Genomic DNA, 16,735 nt, shown 5'->3' on the forward strand with positions numbered 1-16,735 from the left:
CATTGCAGCCTTCACCTGATCCCTCACTTAACAAATAACAACCTTTTACCTTGAATTTCAGTCCTTCAAAGGAAAAATTGCACTGAAAAATGTTATGCATCTGAATACAGTCATGGCTTTTGGCATATTCCCTACACAGGAGTTTACGTGTAACACCTCACAACACGGTGAACAAACAGGGTTAGGGGAATGGGAGAATTGTCTGTACGCAGTGTGACTTGTGTCATCTAAGAAAGCATACAACTCGCTTCTTTCTGCAACTGAAATGTGCTGTCTGCATATACGTTCAAATGTGCTTAAAACAGAGAAAATATTATGTTTCAATATAAGAAATAAAAGCCAGCATGGTTCCACCAACACTACTGTATTTTGAATGGCCTAATGAAAAAGCATGGTTTTCCTTTCATCACTTGTATTCACACTAGTACTTGCACCTTTCGCCTGTGCTATTACAGATAATTGGACCATAACCAGTATTCCTATTTTTTGTGACATTTGTATTTTAACTTGTCTGAAACCAGGTGTAAATGTTTGTAATATACCACCTTTCTTATAGCTCCTGGCTTGGAAATAGCTATGTAAAACCCTGAAGACAAGACAGGGTCTCACATCATTAAAATTCCATCTGGGCATCTCTTATACAAGAGGGAATTTTGATTATGTATGTAATCAAAGCTGGAAAAGAAAACATATACAAACCTACATACAGTGAGCGAAGCATTACTACAAGAGGCTCACCATATCTGCTGACAATCAGCTGATCCCTAACAAATTCCAGCACCACCACCTGATCTACTTTCTTACTATTCATTATTCATGCATGACATCCCCTTGTACATACCAAATCTCATCTTTTACATCCTGCATTGAATCATATAGGGATGTCATACATAAAAGAACTTTTGAACAAAAGATCACATAATCTAATCATAAAATAACTGCAACATGAGGTTAATCGTCGTCAAATGATGGTTCTTAAGTAATATTTTGTGGCTTTATTTGAAAAGGTGGATGTACATGGATGTGCATAGTTTTACAACATTTAAATGTTTCAATTATGAATCACTGTTTTGGTTTTATGGCTCACTACTATACTATTTTGTTCATTGTCATTGTTCTCATCAACCTTGTTTCCAGCCAGCAGGGAATTGTTTTCAGTAAAAACATGATAACATAAAAAATGGACATTCATCAGGTAGCCAGAAACCTGATGTGTAAATAGGCAGGTGTTTGCGAACGTCTTCGCTATATCAACTTTATAAGATTATAAAATGTCAATGCTCTGTTTCCCCTCTGCCAACAACCAATAACCACACGCCAGTTGATGAAAAGTTTTCAAAGAATTCTGGAAAAAAGCGACAATTTAGTTTCCCTCTAAGGTAAATACTAGGAAGCAAAAGCAAGCAAAGGCTAATTTTAACTTTAAATGTTATGAAACTGTTATGTTACAGTACATGTCTATTGATATTTTTTTTGCTTTGAGTGATGGCTGAGCAAAATGATGAGGGGGAGCTGTCTGAAGAAGGTGCAATCAATAGGTGTTTGTCTTAGTTTCTGTTTCTTCCCAGAACAAAACCCTGGAGGACTCTCCAGTCTTCAATTTCTTATTCTGTGTAGTCTGTTTCTTGTGAGGCTGAAAGTCATGCTGGGAACTGTCTGGTCATCACTGTCAGCAGTAATCAGAATAATCATGCAGGTGATGAGAAAGAATAATGTTTAACTGCTGTTTTACATGCAGGCTGAAGTTAGACCACGTGGCAAGAAACAACATAACACTGCCTACATCCATTCATCCATGAAAAGGCATTCTACATTATTGACAGTGTTTTCCATAGATTTCCACAGACGATAGATAAACAAATGAATCCGTATCACGTGTTTTGTTATTTTAGAGTTATGTTTTGCATAGGTTTATTTTTAACAATAACTTAATTTTAAACCAATACATAGGCTAGATAAGACATGCCCTGCATAAAATAACCTTGTTTATACTGAAAATGAGTTTCCCTTACTGAGGAATTAATTTACTGCAAAGGTTATTTAAAATGTGTTAACTGTGTCATACACATGTATATATTTTGTTGAAATTAAAGGAATTAACCATGAAGAATCAGAAATGAAATCAATTAATGATCAATTCTGGCAATGTCAAACCAACACAGATGAGACCTCTAGACCCCTGGACTGGAGAGCCCAGAGCAACCTTACCCTGCTTTTACCTTACCCCTGCACCACCCCATCCTAAAGAACCTCGGAGAAGCTGGAGGTAGCAGCTAATGAGGGGAGCATCTGGGTTCCTTTGCTAAAGGCTGTGGGCATGCTCAACACTAACAAGTTTGTGCAAAGCATTGCTTTGTCAGACGATTGTCAGACTCACCTCTAATACATTTATGGTGTTACACTCAGTTGTACAATATCTGAAGAATGAAAAATGAGAGCTAAGGTGTCCAAACCATGCTTACTTTCTCACCAACACATATCTGGCTTATCATTGCATCTATCATTGCATGCAGTGCATGTGTGTGAGGACTAACCAATTCTTGTTAAACAGGGAGAGTGACTGATTCAAGACACGATACTGCATTTTGAAAAGAAACCGTCAACTAGGCTGTTTGAAAAGAGGGATGGGAAACTTTAAAGCCTGTGAAATATGTCATGCCAGTTAGACTCTCAATGACAAACTGAATATTAGTTTTAAACACTCCACTCATGCCCATCATCTTTGACTCTCTCATGCCTTGATCTCTCTCTCTTATGTACAAGGTTATTAAGAATGAACTACAATAATGATAACAGTGATTAATGTGTAATCCAGCTTTATGGGACCTTTACAAAAGACCTTCACCTTAAAAGTAGTGAAAAATGAAACCAAATGAAAAGAGTTGATGGAATTCAGGTGTCTTAAGCAAGTGAAAATGTCAGATGGAGAAAGAAAACGAGAGAAGCAAAGGTAGAAACAGAAGAAGAAGATTGCTGAATTAATGAGAAAGAGATATTGCAAGCAACCCCCAGTGACTGGAGCCAGAGTAATTATTGTATGTATGTTTTCTTACTGGCACATGCCTCAGGCAGGTTTCTGAAATCCAGGTGGCACTCCACCCTTTCTCCTCCTTCTCCTACTCATCTTTCTCTCTTTCACTCCTTCTTTTTCCACTCCATTTCCTCCTTTCCTTTGACCCTCAACTCTGCTCTCTGTTTAAACCAGACATTTAAAACCAGAGTAGCTCGAGATGGGAAAGAGTAAGCTGTGATAAGGAGGAGGAGGACGAGGCTTGCGAGCAGAGCGGTGGGCAGAGCCAAAGAGGGTGCATGAGGGAGAGGAGGAGAAAAGGAGGAGCTGAAATAGAGTTCAACTGAGGAGGCTGGCCTCAAAAAACCCTGCTGCTTCTGTAAAAATTCTGCCTTGGATAAAATACAAACGTGCACTCGCACGCACTCTTGCATACACACAAATTCATGACATGCAAATGCAGACACCCACATAAACAGAAACTGATGAATGGCAAGGGAAAAAGAGAGAGCACAAGTTTAACAGAGGGAAAGAATTAGGGCGGGTTGAGAGATATTCATCTGTAAACTTAAACAAACTCCACTGGGTAGGACATTTTATATTACATGACTATTACAGGACCATGAATGCATGCAGTATATATCATGGGTGGCCCAAGTTAGTATCAAACCAGCCACAGTGGTGCTCTACTCCTTTCTCCTAATACACACATCAACACACTTTTCTCATTTTCTCTCCAGTTGGCCTCACTATGGAGCCATTTCCTGGTGGCGCTGCCAGAGACACGCAGTCATTTCCTGAAGTTCCTTTCCCTGTCAGCTCAGCTTTGTTAGCTTAGCTACCAACAAACAAAGAAAACAGGTCACTGACACATTCTGTAATATAGCAGCCCTGACAAGACCTACCTAGACTAAACTGCAACTGAGCTTGAATAAACCTTGTTTTTTTAATTCAGTAAAATGAAGATACAGTAAAAGCATGGAATATGATCAGACCATATAAAACCAAACTAAACAGGCCTAACTAAACTGAACTAACATAAATCAACAAGGCCAGACAAAGCCTTGATGAATAAAATACTATCATCATGTAAAATCTCATGGTCTAAATCAGTTGATGCTTCTGAAAGCTTGTATTTTGTATCAAGACAGCTGAGTGGGGTTTTTTTAGTTTTTTTTTTTTATTATTCATCCTGACTCAATACAATATTAGGTGCTGGTTGAAAGAATTTTTGCAGCTGCTATTTGACCCAGCAAACCTTAACACACCAAGCTTTTACTCATTTGACACTTTTAGATCAGCTCCCCGGGCCTTTCCTCTTCATGTGGAATTTGAAACTCATTAATTTTATATAAAAACCATGCCCACCCCAGGTCACTAACATACTGTGTGTCATATACAACATAAAACAACACAGTTGGAGGGCTCAACTACCAGAGCAAATAGACAGACCGAAGCCTCCTGGTGGCACAGTGGGTGTGCTGGTATCTCAGCAGGTGAAACGTCTATTTGCAGCCGGCAGCTAGTTTAATAGCAAGTCAGGACCTCATTCACATGATGATTCATATTTTCCAAATTAAACTAAGGAGCAATACTTAAAACATCTCTTCATTAAGACATTTATTGGTACGAGAAAGAAGAGGACAAAGGATCTCTGTCTAAGTAATTACAAAACTGTAAAAAATTAGAATCCATACTCAGTCCATTCATTAACTGCACACAACAACATAACTTAATACAAGGTTATTTAAGGATTCTCCTTAAACCATATGGTCCTGTATGTGTTTATATGAGTATCCTCAGTGGGAAACTAACAACCTCAAACTGTCGGAGAGTCTGTCTTATGTTCTGCCGACTGATCTCCATGGGGTCACATTTGATAGGCAAATAAGACATAAAAGAAAAATACTCACTGGCAGCTTTGATGAAGCTCCTCTGATACTGGTATGTCATGAGAGGAGCAGGAAGCACTCTGGAAACACAGGAGACAAACAAGTCAGGTGGAGAATATCAGCTTCGAAAATTGAAAGAGCTCAAGGTTTGTTGCTGGGTGACAATCAATAAATCTAAATAGTTTTGGATGAGCACTCATCTAACTAAGATCATCTAACTGCTCCCCTCGCCTCATCTTGTATAGTCGCTTTCTCGTCTTTTTTTCTTTCTCTGCCATGCTCACTTGTACAGCTGGACATCAGTTTATCACTGCTGCTTAAGGACTATGATGGCTCCTGCTGCTTCTCAATGAGGCTTGACCTGAGGTCCATCTGTGAATCTGTCCATTTATGTGTCAATGAAGTGCATGTGTGTGTATGTGCATGAATGTGTCTATATGAATACCTGCGTGTTTGTGTGCATACAGCCTGGATTCATTCAGGTACAGTAGATTGAGCACAGCGTGAACACCAATACTCTTCGCTTTCCCTTCATGCATTTTTCCTTCCATATAGCTGCCTATTTCTGGCCACCCACAGCTCAAATGCTCTTGTGGAAGTAATTTAACCATCAAATGCTATACAGCAGCCAGCAGGTAAGACTGTGGTTGTACTGGGAATGTATGATTGTGTGCAACTGACTGAATATAAAGTGGAGCGCCTCTATAAAAAGATCAGCACCCGCCCTTTCTGGCTAAATAAAAAATGTTTACAAAATACATAAAACAGGTTTAACAAGAAAGTACAGCAAATAATGTATGAATGGAAAAGAAAATGAACAACTAATTAATTTTAATTCTGGCCAGAAATCTGTTTTGCACAAGGTGCAGAAACTGAAAGCAGTAATATGCATTTATTCAAGTACTATACGTGAAGAGAGCAGAAAAGTGCTGTAACTTCAGAATGAGTAAAATAATTCAGAGTCATGAAAAGACTAATCAAACCTCAAGGTTAAAACACACACTTAGCCTTTGAATATTGAAACACAATTTTATGACAAATACATATGAGTATTTGTTGGGAAACTCGAGAACTACAGAACTCTGTGTAGATGTTTTAGAGGAATTTCTGTTTTTATAACTTTTTTTGTTGTATGTGCTTTTATGTATCATTTATGTAACTGCCACAAACCTGAGATAGTGCTTGATAGCACTAGTCAGAGTCTTAATCTCCCACTCTGTGCTGTCCGGCTCCACATCAGCACATGTCTTAGGATCTGATCAACAAAAACAGTAAGATTTTTTTTTTAAACGAGAAAAGAGAAATGCATTCAAACTGATATAAATTATTTTAAATGTATTAACTACATTTTTGTGTTTACCCATTGCGAGGCTCAGTAGTTTTTGTACTCTGGAGCTGACACCAACGATTCTGTACAATCCCTGCTCATCAATACCTGTGAGGAGAGAAGAGCTCCTTGATTAAAAGTTGAACCAAACAAATATAATGTTTACAACTCTGTTGCCTAATTGAATTATTGTGCATTTGCTGCATCTGAAATTACAGAAGATAAATACATTTTCCATCAGCAAGGTACTTTTCACAGTCAAAGATTAATTCAATCCTAAAATAAACCGTGTGGAGAAAAAAGAATACAGGCAGCCTCCTGGTTTAATATCAGGAAACGTAGCTGAACAAGGGATTAATGGTAATAAGGTGCCGTTCCTTCATGCTTACGCAGGGGGTGTTCTTGTACACTTGGCACCATAAAAGACTGCTAGTCAATTACAAAAAGCTAAATCTAAAAAGGTGCATGGAGAGCTTTACTCAGCATGAATTTCATGAAGGGAAGGAGTATGACATCTAGGCAGGTTTACTGTAATAAACTGTTTCTGGGCAACTCAAGCAATTTTTGCATTTAAATACATGTACATTTTCCTTAACATATGATTGTTTAAAGTTATTTTCATACATCCAACCAACACCATTCTAATGTAAAGAAATGATGTTGGTAGCTCAGACGTACAAAGCCAACATTATGCACCATCTAAATGTAAATGTGTCTGCCGAGTGAAGCTTAAGAGTGTGTTGTAGTAATGGATGCCCTGAGTGTACCAGATGAAAGCAACAAATACTGATACTACACAGGTGGACCTTTACTGTGACATTTTAGAAGAATACCTCTTGACAGGAACCTCCAGATGCATCACAAGACAACATGCTCAGAGGGTGGAAGGTTAAAATCCCACTGATGACCTTTGACACCTGTGGGGTTTTTTACTGGTTTTTCCTCTACTCACAGATTGTTTAACAACTACTGATTTTTACTATCTACCACATTATGCAAATAAGGAACTTTCCATAGCTGCCACTTTTTTATGAAATAATAAGTGCATATACTGTATCTGTTCACATGTGTGTAACATCTTTATATGTTTTGTTTTTTTTGTTTTTTTTTATTAAGAGAAGTTACTGAAATAAAACATAAAGGGAGTTTAAAAAAGCAAAGCATTGTAAACCCAATGACATTGGATCGATTCTGAGCTCTGTACTACTGTGTTGGGATATAAAAAGAACAGATCTGTACTCAATTTAAGTGAAGCGTATTGTGTACTGTATCATACTTGAGAAGCAGGAAATCCAAAGACCAGAAAGAATGGAAAAAAAGGATCTGAGTTAACACTGTACCTCGAGTCTCCACCGCGTAGATGAATTTTTTCATCACGTTGAACCCTATCACATCCAGCTGTGCCACTGATGGAGAAAGAACGGAACAGTATGAGTGTGACATATGCAGTGAAACGAGCCAGTGCACAATTATAAAAAAAAAACACAAACCACATAGAGTATTTTTGAGATACTAAATTACAAACTATATTTCTGGATTAACAAAAAAACGAGATTTTTGCATATTTGTATTTAAATGTAAAAGTCATGCTTTGTCCTCTCACCCTAGCTCTGGAAAATACAGAAAGTCGGATGATGACAATAAAGTTACTATTGTACCATAAGCAGTTAATGAATCCCAATTAAAGCTACTTACATCCTTCAGCCTGGTTGTCTCTGTTCAGATTGTACACCTGCAAAGAAAAACACACCAACTCATTTAGCAAGAAAATTATGTTAACAACTACAGTAAATCTAATGAGAGCACAATAGTACCAAATAAGTAACACCAAACAAAAATATATGCTGTTATGCTGTTTTTCTACTTATACTAGATTTTGATGGATTTTTAACAAATGCTGTTAATTTCACCTATGAAGAAAAGCTGCAATTCTTCAAGATGTTGAGGAACATAAACACGTCACATTTAGTTTGCAGTCTTCATAGCATCAGTTTCCATGGTAATGGAAAGGTTAGGGTTCTATCTGCGGTTGCATCGCGCACAGTAAGTGTGGTCAGTGGCGAGTTTGGACTGACTCTCTTGGTGAAAGTACAGTAGCAGCAACCACAGAGCAGGAAAGTCTTAACAACAATAAATCTAGGATGAGCTCTGGTGTGAAACGTGAACATCAACATTTATTTTTTTAATTGCAGATTGACTGAGCTCAGCAATTGCTTGTTGAGGCTTGTGGATGTAGATTACCTCTCCATGTTTGAATGTAGACACAAGAATGAGAGAGGTGTTGGGGCATGAACATGGCTGAATGAGAGAAGGAAAAGCAGCACACCTCCAGCCTTAGGGCGAAAAGCTGTATATTAAGTCATTTTCAGGGGAATAAATAAACTGAGTTTGGGAAGGACTAACTGTCAGTTAACTTTCAAACATTTTAATCAATGTCTATTTGCAGCCTCTCATCACAGGTTGCATTATGTATGTCTTCAAGTTGTGAGCAGCTCTGCCAAAGACCAATTGTCCCTTCTAATATTCTCAAATTATATCATTGCTAAAGGGCTGAAGCAGTTGAACTAGTGGGTAATAGAAAATATTTCATAATAAATTTACAATTTTGATTCTTTTTTTTCTTTCCTGTCCCATTAATAATCTTGTGTCCCCTCAGATTATGAATTCCTGCTTTGTGTCCATTACGTACAATGTTGAGTGTTAACAGGTGGCACATCATGCTATGTGTGCACTGAGGGAAAGCAGCTGAAGTCGAACAAAGTCTACAAACTACATACATTGCTGGAGCTCTTGTTTTGTTTAGAAGACATGCTGTCCACCCCTCTCTCTGTCTGTCTGCCTCTCTTTCTTCATCTCTGTCACATAAGAATAAACTGGTAACCGTGGCAACCTACCGGTTCTCTCCCATCCATGGCTTCCATCCACAACCTGCGGTCTTCTTCTGACAGAGCCTGCATGGTGATCACTCCCGACCTTCACACACACACAGACACACACACACACACAGACAGGCAGGCACACACAAAGCAAACAGGCTCATCAAATACCGAGGTCAGTGGCAAACATTGTCCGTTACATACGATCAACAGACCTTGCAAATACTGGCCAAACCCACACAAAGATAAACATGCAAATAAAAGCACGCAGTTATGCACGCCTTTAGAACAAACTACAACTGTAATCATAACATCGCACTTTAAACAAAGAGCTGCTCAACTGAAAAAATATCCTCCGTTTTTTCTGGACAAAAAGGTTGTTTTAATGATGAGTTATAACATACTTGAATCAGAATACTATATTTAAAAAGCCCAATGCCCCTTTTCTAACAGAAGGAGCCCTGCATACAAATCATATTTAACCTAGAGAGGACAAATTTGTCTAATCCGCTAAGGTAAATCACCTTGATATGGGCAACCTTCAATGTACACACACACACACACACACACACACACACACACACACACACACACACACACACACACACACACACACACACACACACATACACACACACACACACACACACACACACACACACACACACACACACACACACACACACACACACACACACACACAGCCTCATTAGTCATGTCCATCCCAGGCTTCTATAGGTTTCCCATCATTCATATACAGTCTTTTGCCCTGTCTCTAGCAGTATATTCACCTTCAACTGTCACCACCACAGTAATGTAACCCTCCTCAACACACATACACACTCACACCAATCTACACACTGTCCTTCAATCTTGAGACACCATCTAATACACAATCACATTCAGATGCATGTGCATAGCCACACACTGTCCATGAGTGGATACACAAACAAACAGTATTTTTTTTTTTTTACATAAAATGACTTAATCTAATGTATTTCTGCACAACAATACAAAAGTCTTAGGTATAAACACACTGCCAAAGGAAATGTCTTTAGCATTCCCTTATAGCACTTTAAATAGACACACACCAACTGATGCACACACACCACTGATATAAAAAAGGCACAATGTGGGAATGATGAGGGAAAGTTGAAGTTGAGGAGGAGTAGGCAGGGTGAGGGGAGAAAGAAGAGGACGAGGAGAGTAGGAAGCAAAGCTGGCAGGGGATCCAGCCTGAGAGGATAAACACCCACTACGTCCCATCTCCAGGTGTAAATCAACTGAACAGCACCCCTATGTGTCTGTTAGCTGTAATTACACCAGGTAAAAACATCTCGTGCCAGTCACTGAAGTGATGTCAGATCAAATCAATGTGGCTGAAATGCGTTGCATGAAAACACTGTTACACATGAAGCTTCTATGCATAACAGCAAGAACAAAACATAGTATCCTTAAATATTTAATTATATCCTGATTGCTTTTGTCTTTTTCAGAAAGTATTGCACCACAGTTGCTGGTTTGCAAGGGACAAAATTACCTAAAAATAAATGTTATGTACGTGTTAAACAAGTTGTGAAATAGTTACTTATTTTCAAAAATATTCCCTGATTTTTCCTGCTGCAAAATTCAACAATATGCTAGAAAAGTGATAACCGGTGGAGAAGTTGTAAATAAAATCCCTTAAAATCACCATATGTCCACATTGCTTTTACATTATGCTAATTAGGGTTAAATAGATATACAGTTTGTAGACTGAAAAGAAATGTAAATGTTTAATACTGATAAATACATTTTAAATGACATAAAAAGGAGGCGGAGGTATGTCAAAAGAAGGTCAAAGAATTGTGCGGCAAGTCCATCATTCAAAGTAAAAATGTACACACTCTCACCTGTCCACAGCCTCCACATCAAAACAGAACCTCTTTTCTATCGAATCTGTCTTCCTCCTGGTGCAAGACTTGAGGGTGAAACTCTCCTCTTCTCCCTGACAAAGAGAGTAAGTAAAGATAGAAACAAAACATAACGGTAAGTATCATTTTGATGCATGCAAAGCAGTGTGTAGGCACATCAAAATGAGATACATGTCAGTACAGTAGTACGTCTTTCTCTCCACACAACAGGGAGAAAAGAATTCTGAAAAAACGGTCCTCCTTACATTATGGATGACATTTGAGATGACTGATAGAGGCTGATAACTCACAAACTAAAGAGCCTTTCCTCATGGCTTGTCTGTTTCTTGATTATAAGAACACATTCTCCATCTTCTCAAGTTTGACACCAACTTGCTTAACTTTCACATTGGAACTTTCAAATTGGAAGCATACTGATATATATTTGGAAACATTTGCTGAGTGAAATGGGCAAAGATACAACTGTGGGAAGTGGCTGACAAGAAATGAGTTTGAAACTGAAAATACACTGTATATAAATAGGAACTAAGAAGTTTTGGTCAGTACATCTTGTAGTATGGGAAGTACTTAAAATAACATTTTCAACAATTTTTTCAGACTGAACTCCATCACAACTACTCAGCTTGTTAGCCTATACAGCACATTAATCAATATGTGGAAAAACTGCACATACTGTATATGAACTGTACTGCAAGTGACATTCTCCATCTAATCATATGTTAAAATCACACCAATAATGGAGTTTAGCTTACATCCACATGGACAGTTCAGGTAGTTCCATATTGTTGATTATTGATCTAAATTCATTTAGATGCAATTCACTTATATTTCTGTCCCCCATGGTACTTTTAAATATGAACAAATACAGTTCAAATAATATTTGACAAAAATGTGAGAAAAGTAAAAAAGAAAGTTATGATATTAAATCAGTGTCAGATACTCAGGATAACAAAACCCTAGAAGTCTGAAGCATGTTCACAGATTGCTCAGTATTTTCATCTTTCACATACAAGGGTGTGTCCATTTTTGGAAATTTCCCAGCACCACTGCTTTTTGTGTGCTGTGGTTTACTTTATTTATATTCCATTTATATCATGCGTTTTTGTTTTTTTTTGTTTTTTTAAATATCATGTGATAAAGCACCACGTGTATACATTCACTGTTAACTCGAGTTTTCATCCAGATTTGATTATCTTACTATGAAACACTAATGGGCTCAAGTCTGACATCATGACTTTTATTTCTTCCCTTTCAGTCCTGTACAGCTGCTCTGTCCTTTTTTCCACTGGCCTGTTTCACCATGTGCCTTTCAGATCTCTATGTTTTGTTCAGTTAATACCCTCCTCACTGTCTGGCTGTATTGGAGTTGAGAGGCTCAGTTCGTGCCAGCGTACTGGGTTCAATCAGTAAATAGTAGCCGAGCTGCTGAATGTTGACCTGAGCACTTTAAAAAGGAAAAAATGCTGCTCTTGTTTGCCCTTTCAATCAAAGAGATCATCGTTCTGTGATGTCCATTGCTTCTGATACTACCTTCAACCTTCAGAAAACAGGCCTGAGCTGCATAAGCTGTGGTTTATTCACTACGTAGGTGGAGAGAGAGATAACAGCACTTCAAGAAAACTGTTTGAACATTTTTGGCCTGAACTGCACACTTGTTTTTTAAGGCTACTGTTCTGAAAATGGTCATCTTTCTCTTCTAAAAACAGGTAAATCATCTATGACTGTACACTGGTGTGAAATGGTACCACGCATCAAAAAAGCTCCTTGTCTTGGCAATGAAGTACTGACGCAAAACTTGACATTTAGGCTACTGTTGATGGTTTGAAAAAGTTCACAAGTTTTCTGATGTCAAATATTGGAAATTATATAATTATGCCAAACACAGTGAGAGCTTGTTTTGTGCTTGGCAGTGAGAAGTGTGTGTTAATGAGTGATGGAGAGCAGCCCTGTGGAACGAACTAGGTGGGAACCAACTTCAAAGGAGATGATATGACGACATGCTGAAGTGACGCTTAGGCCAAGATACGCTAAGTGTCTGCATGTGTTGATCATTTGTGTGTGAACTGAACTTAATAAATGTTTCCACTGCTTTAGACACACATAGAGACTCATGAATCTAATGTTTTGTAACACTTTGACCTCAACTGTATATTTTAATGGCCAAAGCTCCTCACCGTTTTCCCTCCTGATTTAGGGTCAAATAGGACCATGGTGACCCTCTTAGGCTCACGATGGTACGTACAGTAGTACTTCACCCAGGTAGACACAAATGAGCCTGAGGGAGAGACAGCAAGAAATGGAGAGAGATAAAAAGATATTAAAGATTCTCCTTCATCTTCTTCACTGCACTCCCTGCCTCCAATCTCAGGGGAAGAGAGTAATAAAGACAGAGAGATAAAGGAGAGTAATGTTACATAGAGAAAACAGAGACAGAGACAAGGTTAAAAAAAAAGAGGCTTTAGTGGTAGACATGTTACCATGGCAATCGCACACCTAGAGTTGCTGTCACGGTCAGGATTGACTTCATCAACCACACGTTCATTATGGTTTGTTTGTCCTGCTGCTTGGATAGGATGTGTGTGTACTCTATGCATGTACTGTGTGTGTGTGACAGATACAAGCATGTACCAATACACACACACACACACAAAATGTTCCCATGTTAATACCACACTGCAATTTTTTGCTACATCGTGCACTCATTTTAGGATGTGTGACCTTTTTAATTAAGTGATTGTGTACATACGTGCGTGCACACACACACACACACACACACACACACACACACACACACACACACACACACACACACACACACACACACATATATAGAAGTGGGCAGATACATACGCTTCTCCTGAACAAACAGATATCCCTCCATGGTGTGCTGGCTGACACTCTTGTGCTCATGTGGATTCTCCTTCATCTTTCTCATCAGACACTCCACCTCTGACCGTGTACTCTCAAAGCGGTTCCTCGTCTGTCCAAACACAAACATGGAGAAACTCACACCTCAGGCCTTTTATCGAATGGTCTGATCCTGTGTTAGCTAAACATGCAACAGCAGCAGATCTTATACTAACCCATTTTTTTTTAGCAGAATAAGGAATACAATGTTTATGCTAAATAACCTGATAATTCAAGCTTTATCATTTTCTCATTTTTCTTGACATGGAGGTATAACTATACTAGCACCCTTTCTGTAGTGAGGATTACGTGTGAACTTTTGGTTACAAATGCTATTATTTCTAGATGACTCTTTAAGTGTTGGTTTTAATCTCAGTCTGTGGATTTTTATAAATGTATTTTTCTTTTACATGTCTTCCTAAATTATTTTTGGGGCAGGTTTGATTAAAAAATGTTTCCTGTACTGATTAAGCTAGTGTTTAAGGATGCCGTGTTTACTTGTGCTTTGTGTGCTTTGTGTGCTTTGTGTGCTTTGTGTGCTTTGTGTGTGTGTGTGTGTGTGTGTGTGTGTGAGTGTGTGTGTGTGTGTGTGTGTGTGTGTGTGTGTGTGTCTGTGTGTGTGTGTGTGTGTGTCATGCGACCTTACATTCTGTATACTGATGGTAAGATCAGTCTTGAAGTGGTTGAAGTCTTTTGCCAGCTCATAGCCGTGGTGATAGTAGGTGAACAGGCCTTGGAGAAATGCCAACAACTGAGGGAACAAAAAGGTGAAGCAGATGAAAAAAAGAGAGGAAAGGAGAAAGATGACGGCAAGGGGAAAGGAAGATGGAAGATGGGCAATAATTGCAGATGTGTGAGAAAAGAATGAGAGGGAGAAATGGAGTAGGAGAGAGAAAAGTATAAGGACGTGAAGAGGCAAGAAAGGGTTGAGGATTTGGAGAAAGTGACAAAGGAGGTGCAGAAGGAGAACAGAGGAGAGAAAACACAGATTTTGGTGGTAGTGAGGCAAGATGAGAAGGAAGGGGAAAAGTACAAGGATGTGGAAGACGAGAAGCAAGAGAGTGATCAAGTAGGGGAGATGTAAGGGAAAAATAAAATAAAAAACCGAGGAAAGATGAGAAAACAGATGTTGTATTTAGCAGATTCATAGAACAAAAAGTTTGAAGAATTTGTATTTACCAAAAATACTGTGTAATTGTGAAATATAATGTTTCCATGTGACAGAGAAAATTAAATATCTTAAAAGACAAAACTTAAAGCAGAACCAGTAAATAAGACCCTATATATATATATATATATATATATATATATATATATATATATATATATATATATATATATATATATATATATATATATATATATATATATATATATATATACTTTCCTGTAGAGTTAAAAGGCGTTTTTTTGTGGTTTTTATGCAACAAATTGTCTTCTATTCCTCACTACCACTACCAGTCTTTATAGGACTGTGACTGTACGGTGCAGCTGCTGGGTGTGGATATGTCAAAGTGAATGAATGTAAAACAGACTACTGCTGAAAATGAGCATGTGCACACAGTCTCCTGGGGGGAAAAGAAGAATAAAAAAAAAGGCATATTACATAAAAGGAGAAAAAAACAAGTGTCATCTTACAGGCTCCACAAAGTCAAACATCTTCCTCTCTTGCACCTCCTGCACCTTGAAGACATACTCCAGAGAAACCTCGTAGAAATGCTGTCGTACGTTATCTACTTGGTTGTCCGCCTACAACAGGGAAGGAAATTGAGAAAACGGATTCCCTGATATTCATGGAAAATATGAGCAATATTACCAATCAGACGCAACATCTTGCCAACATCTTACCTCATGTAGATGTGACTCTTTCTTCTTTGCTGAAAGACTAAGGTGCTTTTCCAGTACTGCACAATACTTCTCTGTCTCTTTGTCATATTTTTTCCTAGCTTCCTGCAACAGATAAAACAAACAAAAAACTTTTAATTGGGTGGCAGAACAAATGATGAAGCTTCATCACAGTTAATTAAACTCCCACAGAAGTTCATTCCCAATATTTCTGTGCCGATAATAGACCAAACATATCATTTAATTATATTCCTATTAAGATGGGCTGAAATCAACCACAGTGCTTGTACAGTTGGAAGAAAAAACACACAGCTGCAGGTTTTGAGAACAGGAAGCAAGGCAAACTTCATTTTATGTGAATTTATCTCTAGCTTACACATCATATTTTCCATTTTTCGGGGAGTCTAGTATAAAAAAAAAGTTCCTCTGGGGAACACAGCTGCTTATTAAACAACAGACTGTTTCATCAGCGCTGAGCTCACTGACATAAAAGACAGACAGATGGATGGATGATAAACCAGGGACAGATAGAACAGGGTGTGTATTCAAGAGTACTGGACTGAAAAATATAGGGAAAAAATGTAAAGTGTTCAAATGTCCAAGCCACACAAACACAAGAAGAAGAAGAAGAGGAGAGTGGAGGAGTTCAGTTGCTGATCATGTTTTTTCTTTTGGTTGTACTGTCACGTTAGAATCATTAAACTAATTAAAGCCAGTTGAAGGAGGAGACATGAATCAGTAGAGAGAGAGAGAGACAGGCAGGGAAACAAAAGGAGAGACGATAACACATAAATGGGTGGATCAGGGTGGGTCTACCATTGTCAGTGAGGCCCTGCGGTATTATTACTGTACATCTGCCCCAGCTTGTTAATGTTATTACGTTTCTTTATCCCAAACTCATAACATGAGTAGGCTGGAGCTTTCCGAAAAAAGCTCAAAAACATGGGACGTGACGGAATAAGAAT

At 38.3% G+C, this 16,735-nt stretch overlaps 1 protein-coding gene across 1 annotated transcript in view; it reads right to left on the bottom strand.

The window, feature by feature from the left end:
* LOC133993908 (rho GTPase-activating protein 26-like) overlaps positions 1 to 16,735 on the bottom strand; it is a 99,928-nt gene that overhangs the window by 33,351 nt on the left and 49,842 nt on the right. Inside the window, exons 5-16 of the mRNA XM_062433041.1 lie at positions 15,774 to 15,875; positions 15,564 to 15,674; positions 14,572 to 14,676; positions 13,869 to 13,998; positions 13,193 to 13,293; positions 10,998 to 11,092; positions 9,124 to 9,202; positions 7,925 to 7,961; positions 7,570 to 7,635; positions 6,263 to 6,337; positions 6,073 to 6,157; positions 4,924 to 4,982 (exon numbers count right to left, since the gene is read on the bottom strand). Of these exons, the coding sequence (XP_062289025.1) occupies positions 4,924 to 4,982; positions 6,073 to 6,157; positions 6,263 to 6,337; positions 7,570 to 7,635; positions 7,925 to 7,961; positions 9,124 to 9,202; positions 10,998 to 11,092; positions 13,193 to 13,293; positions 13,869 to 13,998; positions 14,572 to 14,676; positions 15,564 to 15,674; positions 15,774 to 15,875 (1,045 nt within the window). The remainder of the gene's footprint in view (positions 1 to 4,923; positions 4,983 to 6,072; positions 6,158 to 6,262; positions 6,338 to 7,569; positions 7,636 to 7,924; positions 7,962 to 9,123; positions 9,203 to 10,997; positions 11,093 to 13,192; positions 13,294 to 13,868; positions 13,999 to 14,571; positions 14,677 to 15,563; positions 15,675 to 15,773; positions 15,876 to 16,735) is intronic.

Source organism: Scomber scombrus, chromosome 14 (genome assembly GCF_963691925.1).
Source record: "Scomber scombrus chromosome 14, fScoSco1.1, whole genome shotgun sequence".
Classification (NCBI taxonomy): Eukaryota; Metazoa; Chordata; class Actinopteri; order Scombriformes; family Scombridae; genus Scomber; species Scomber scombrus.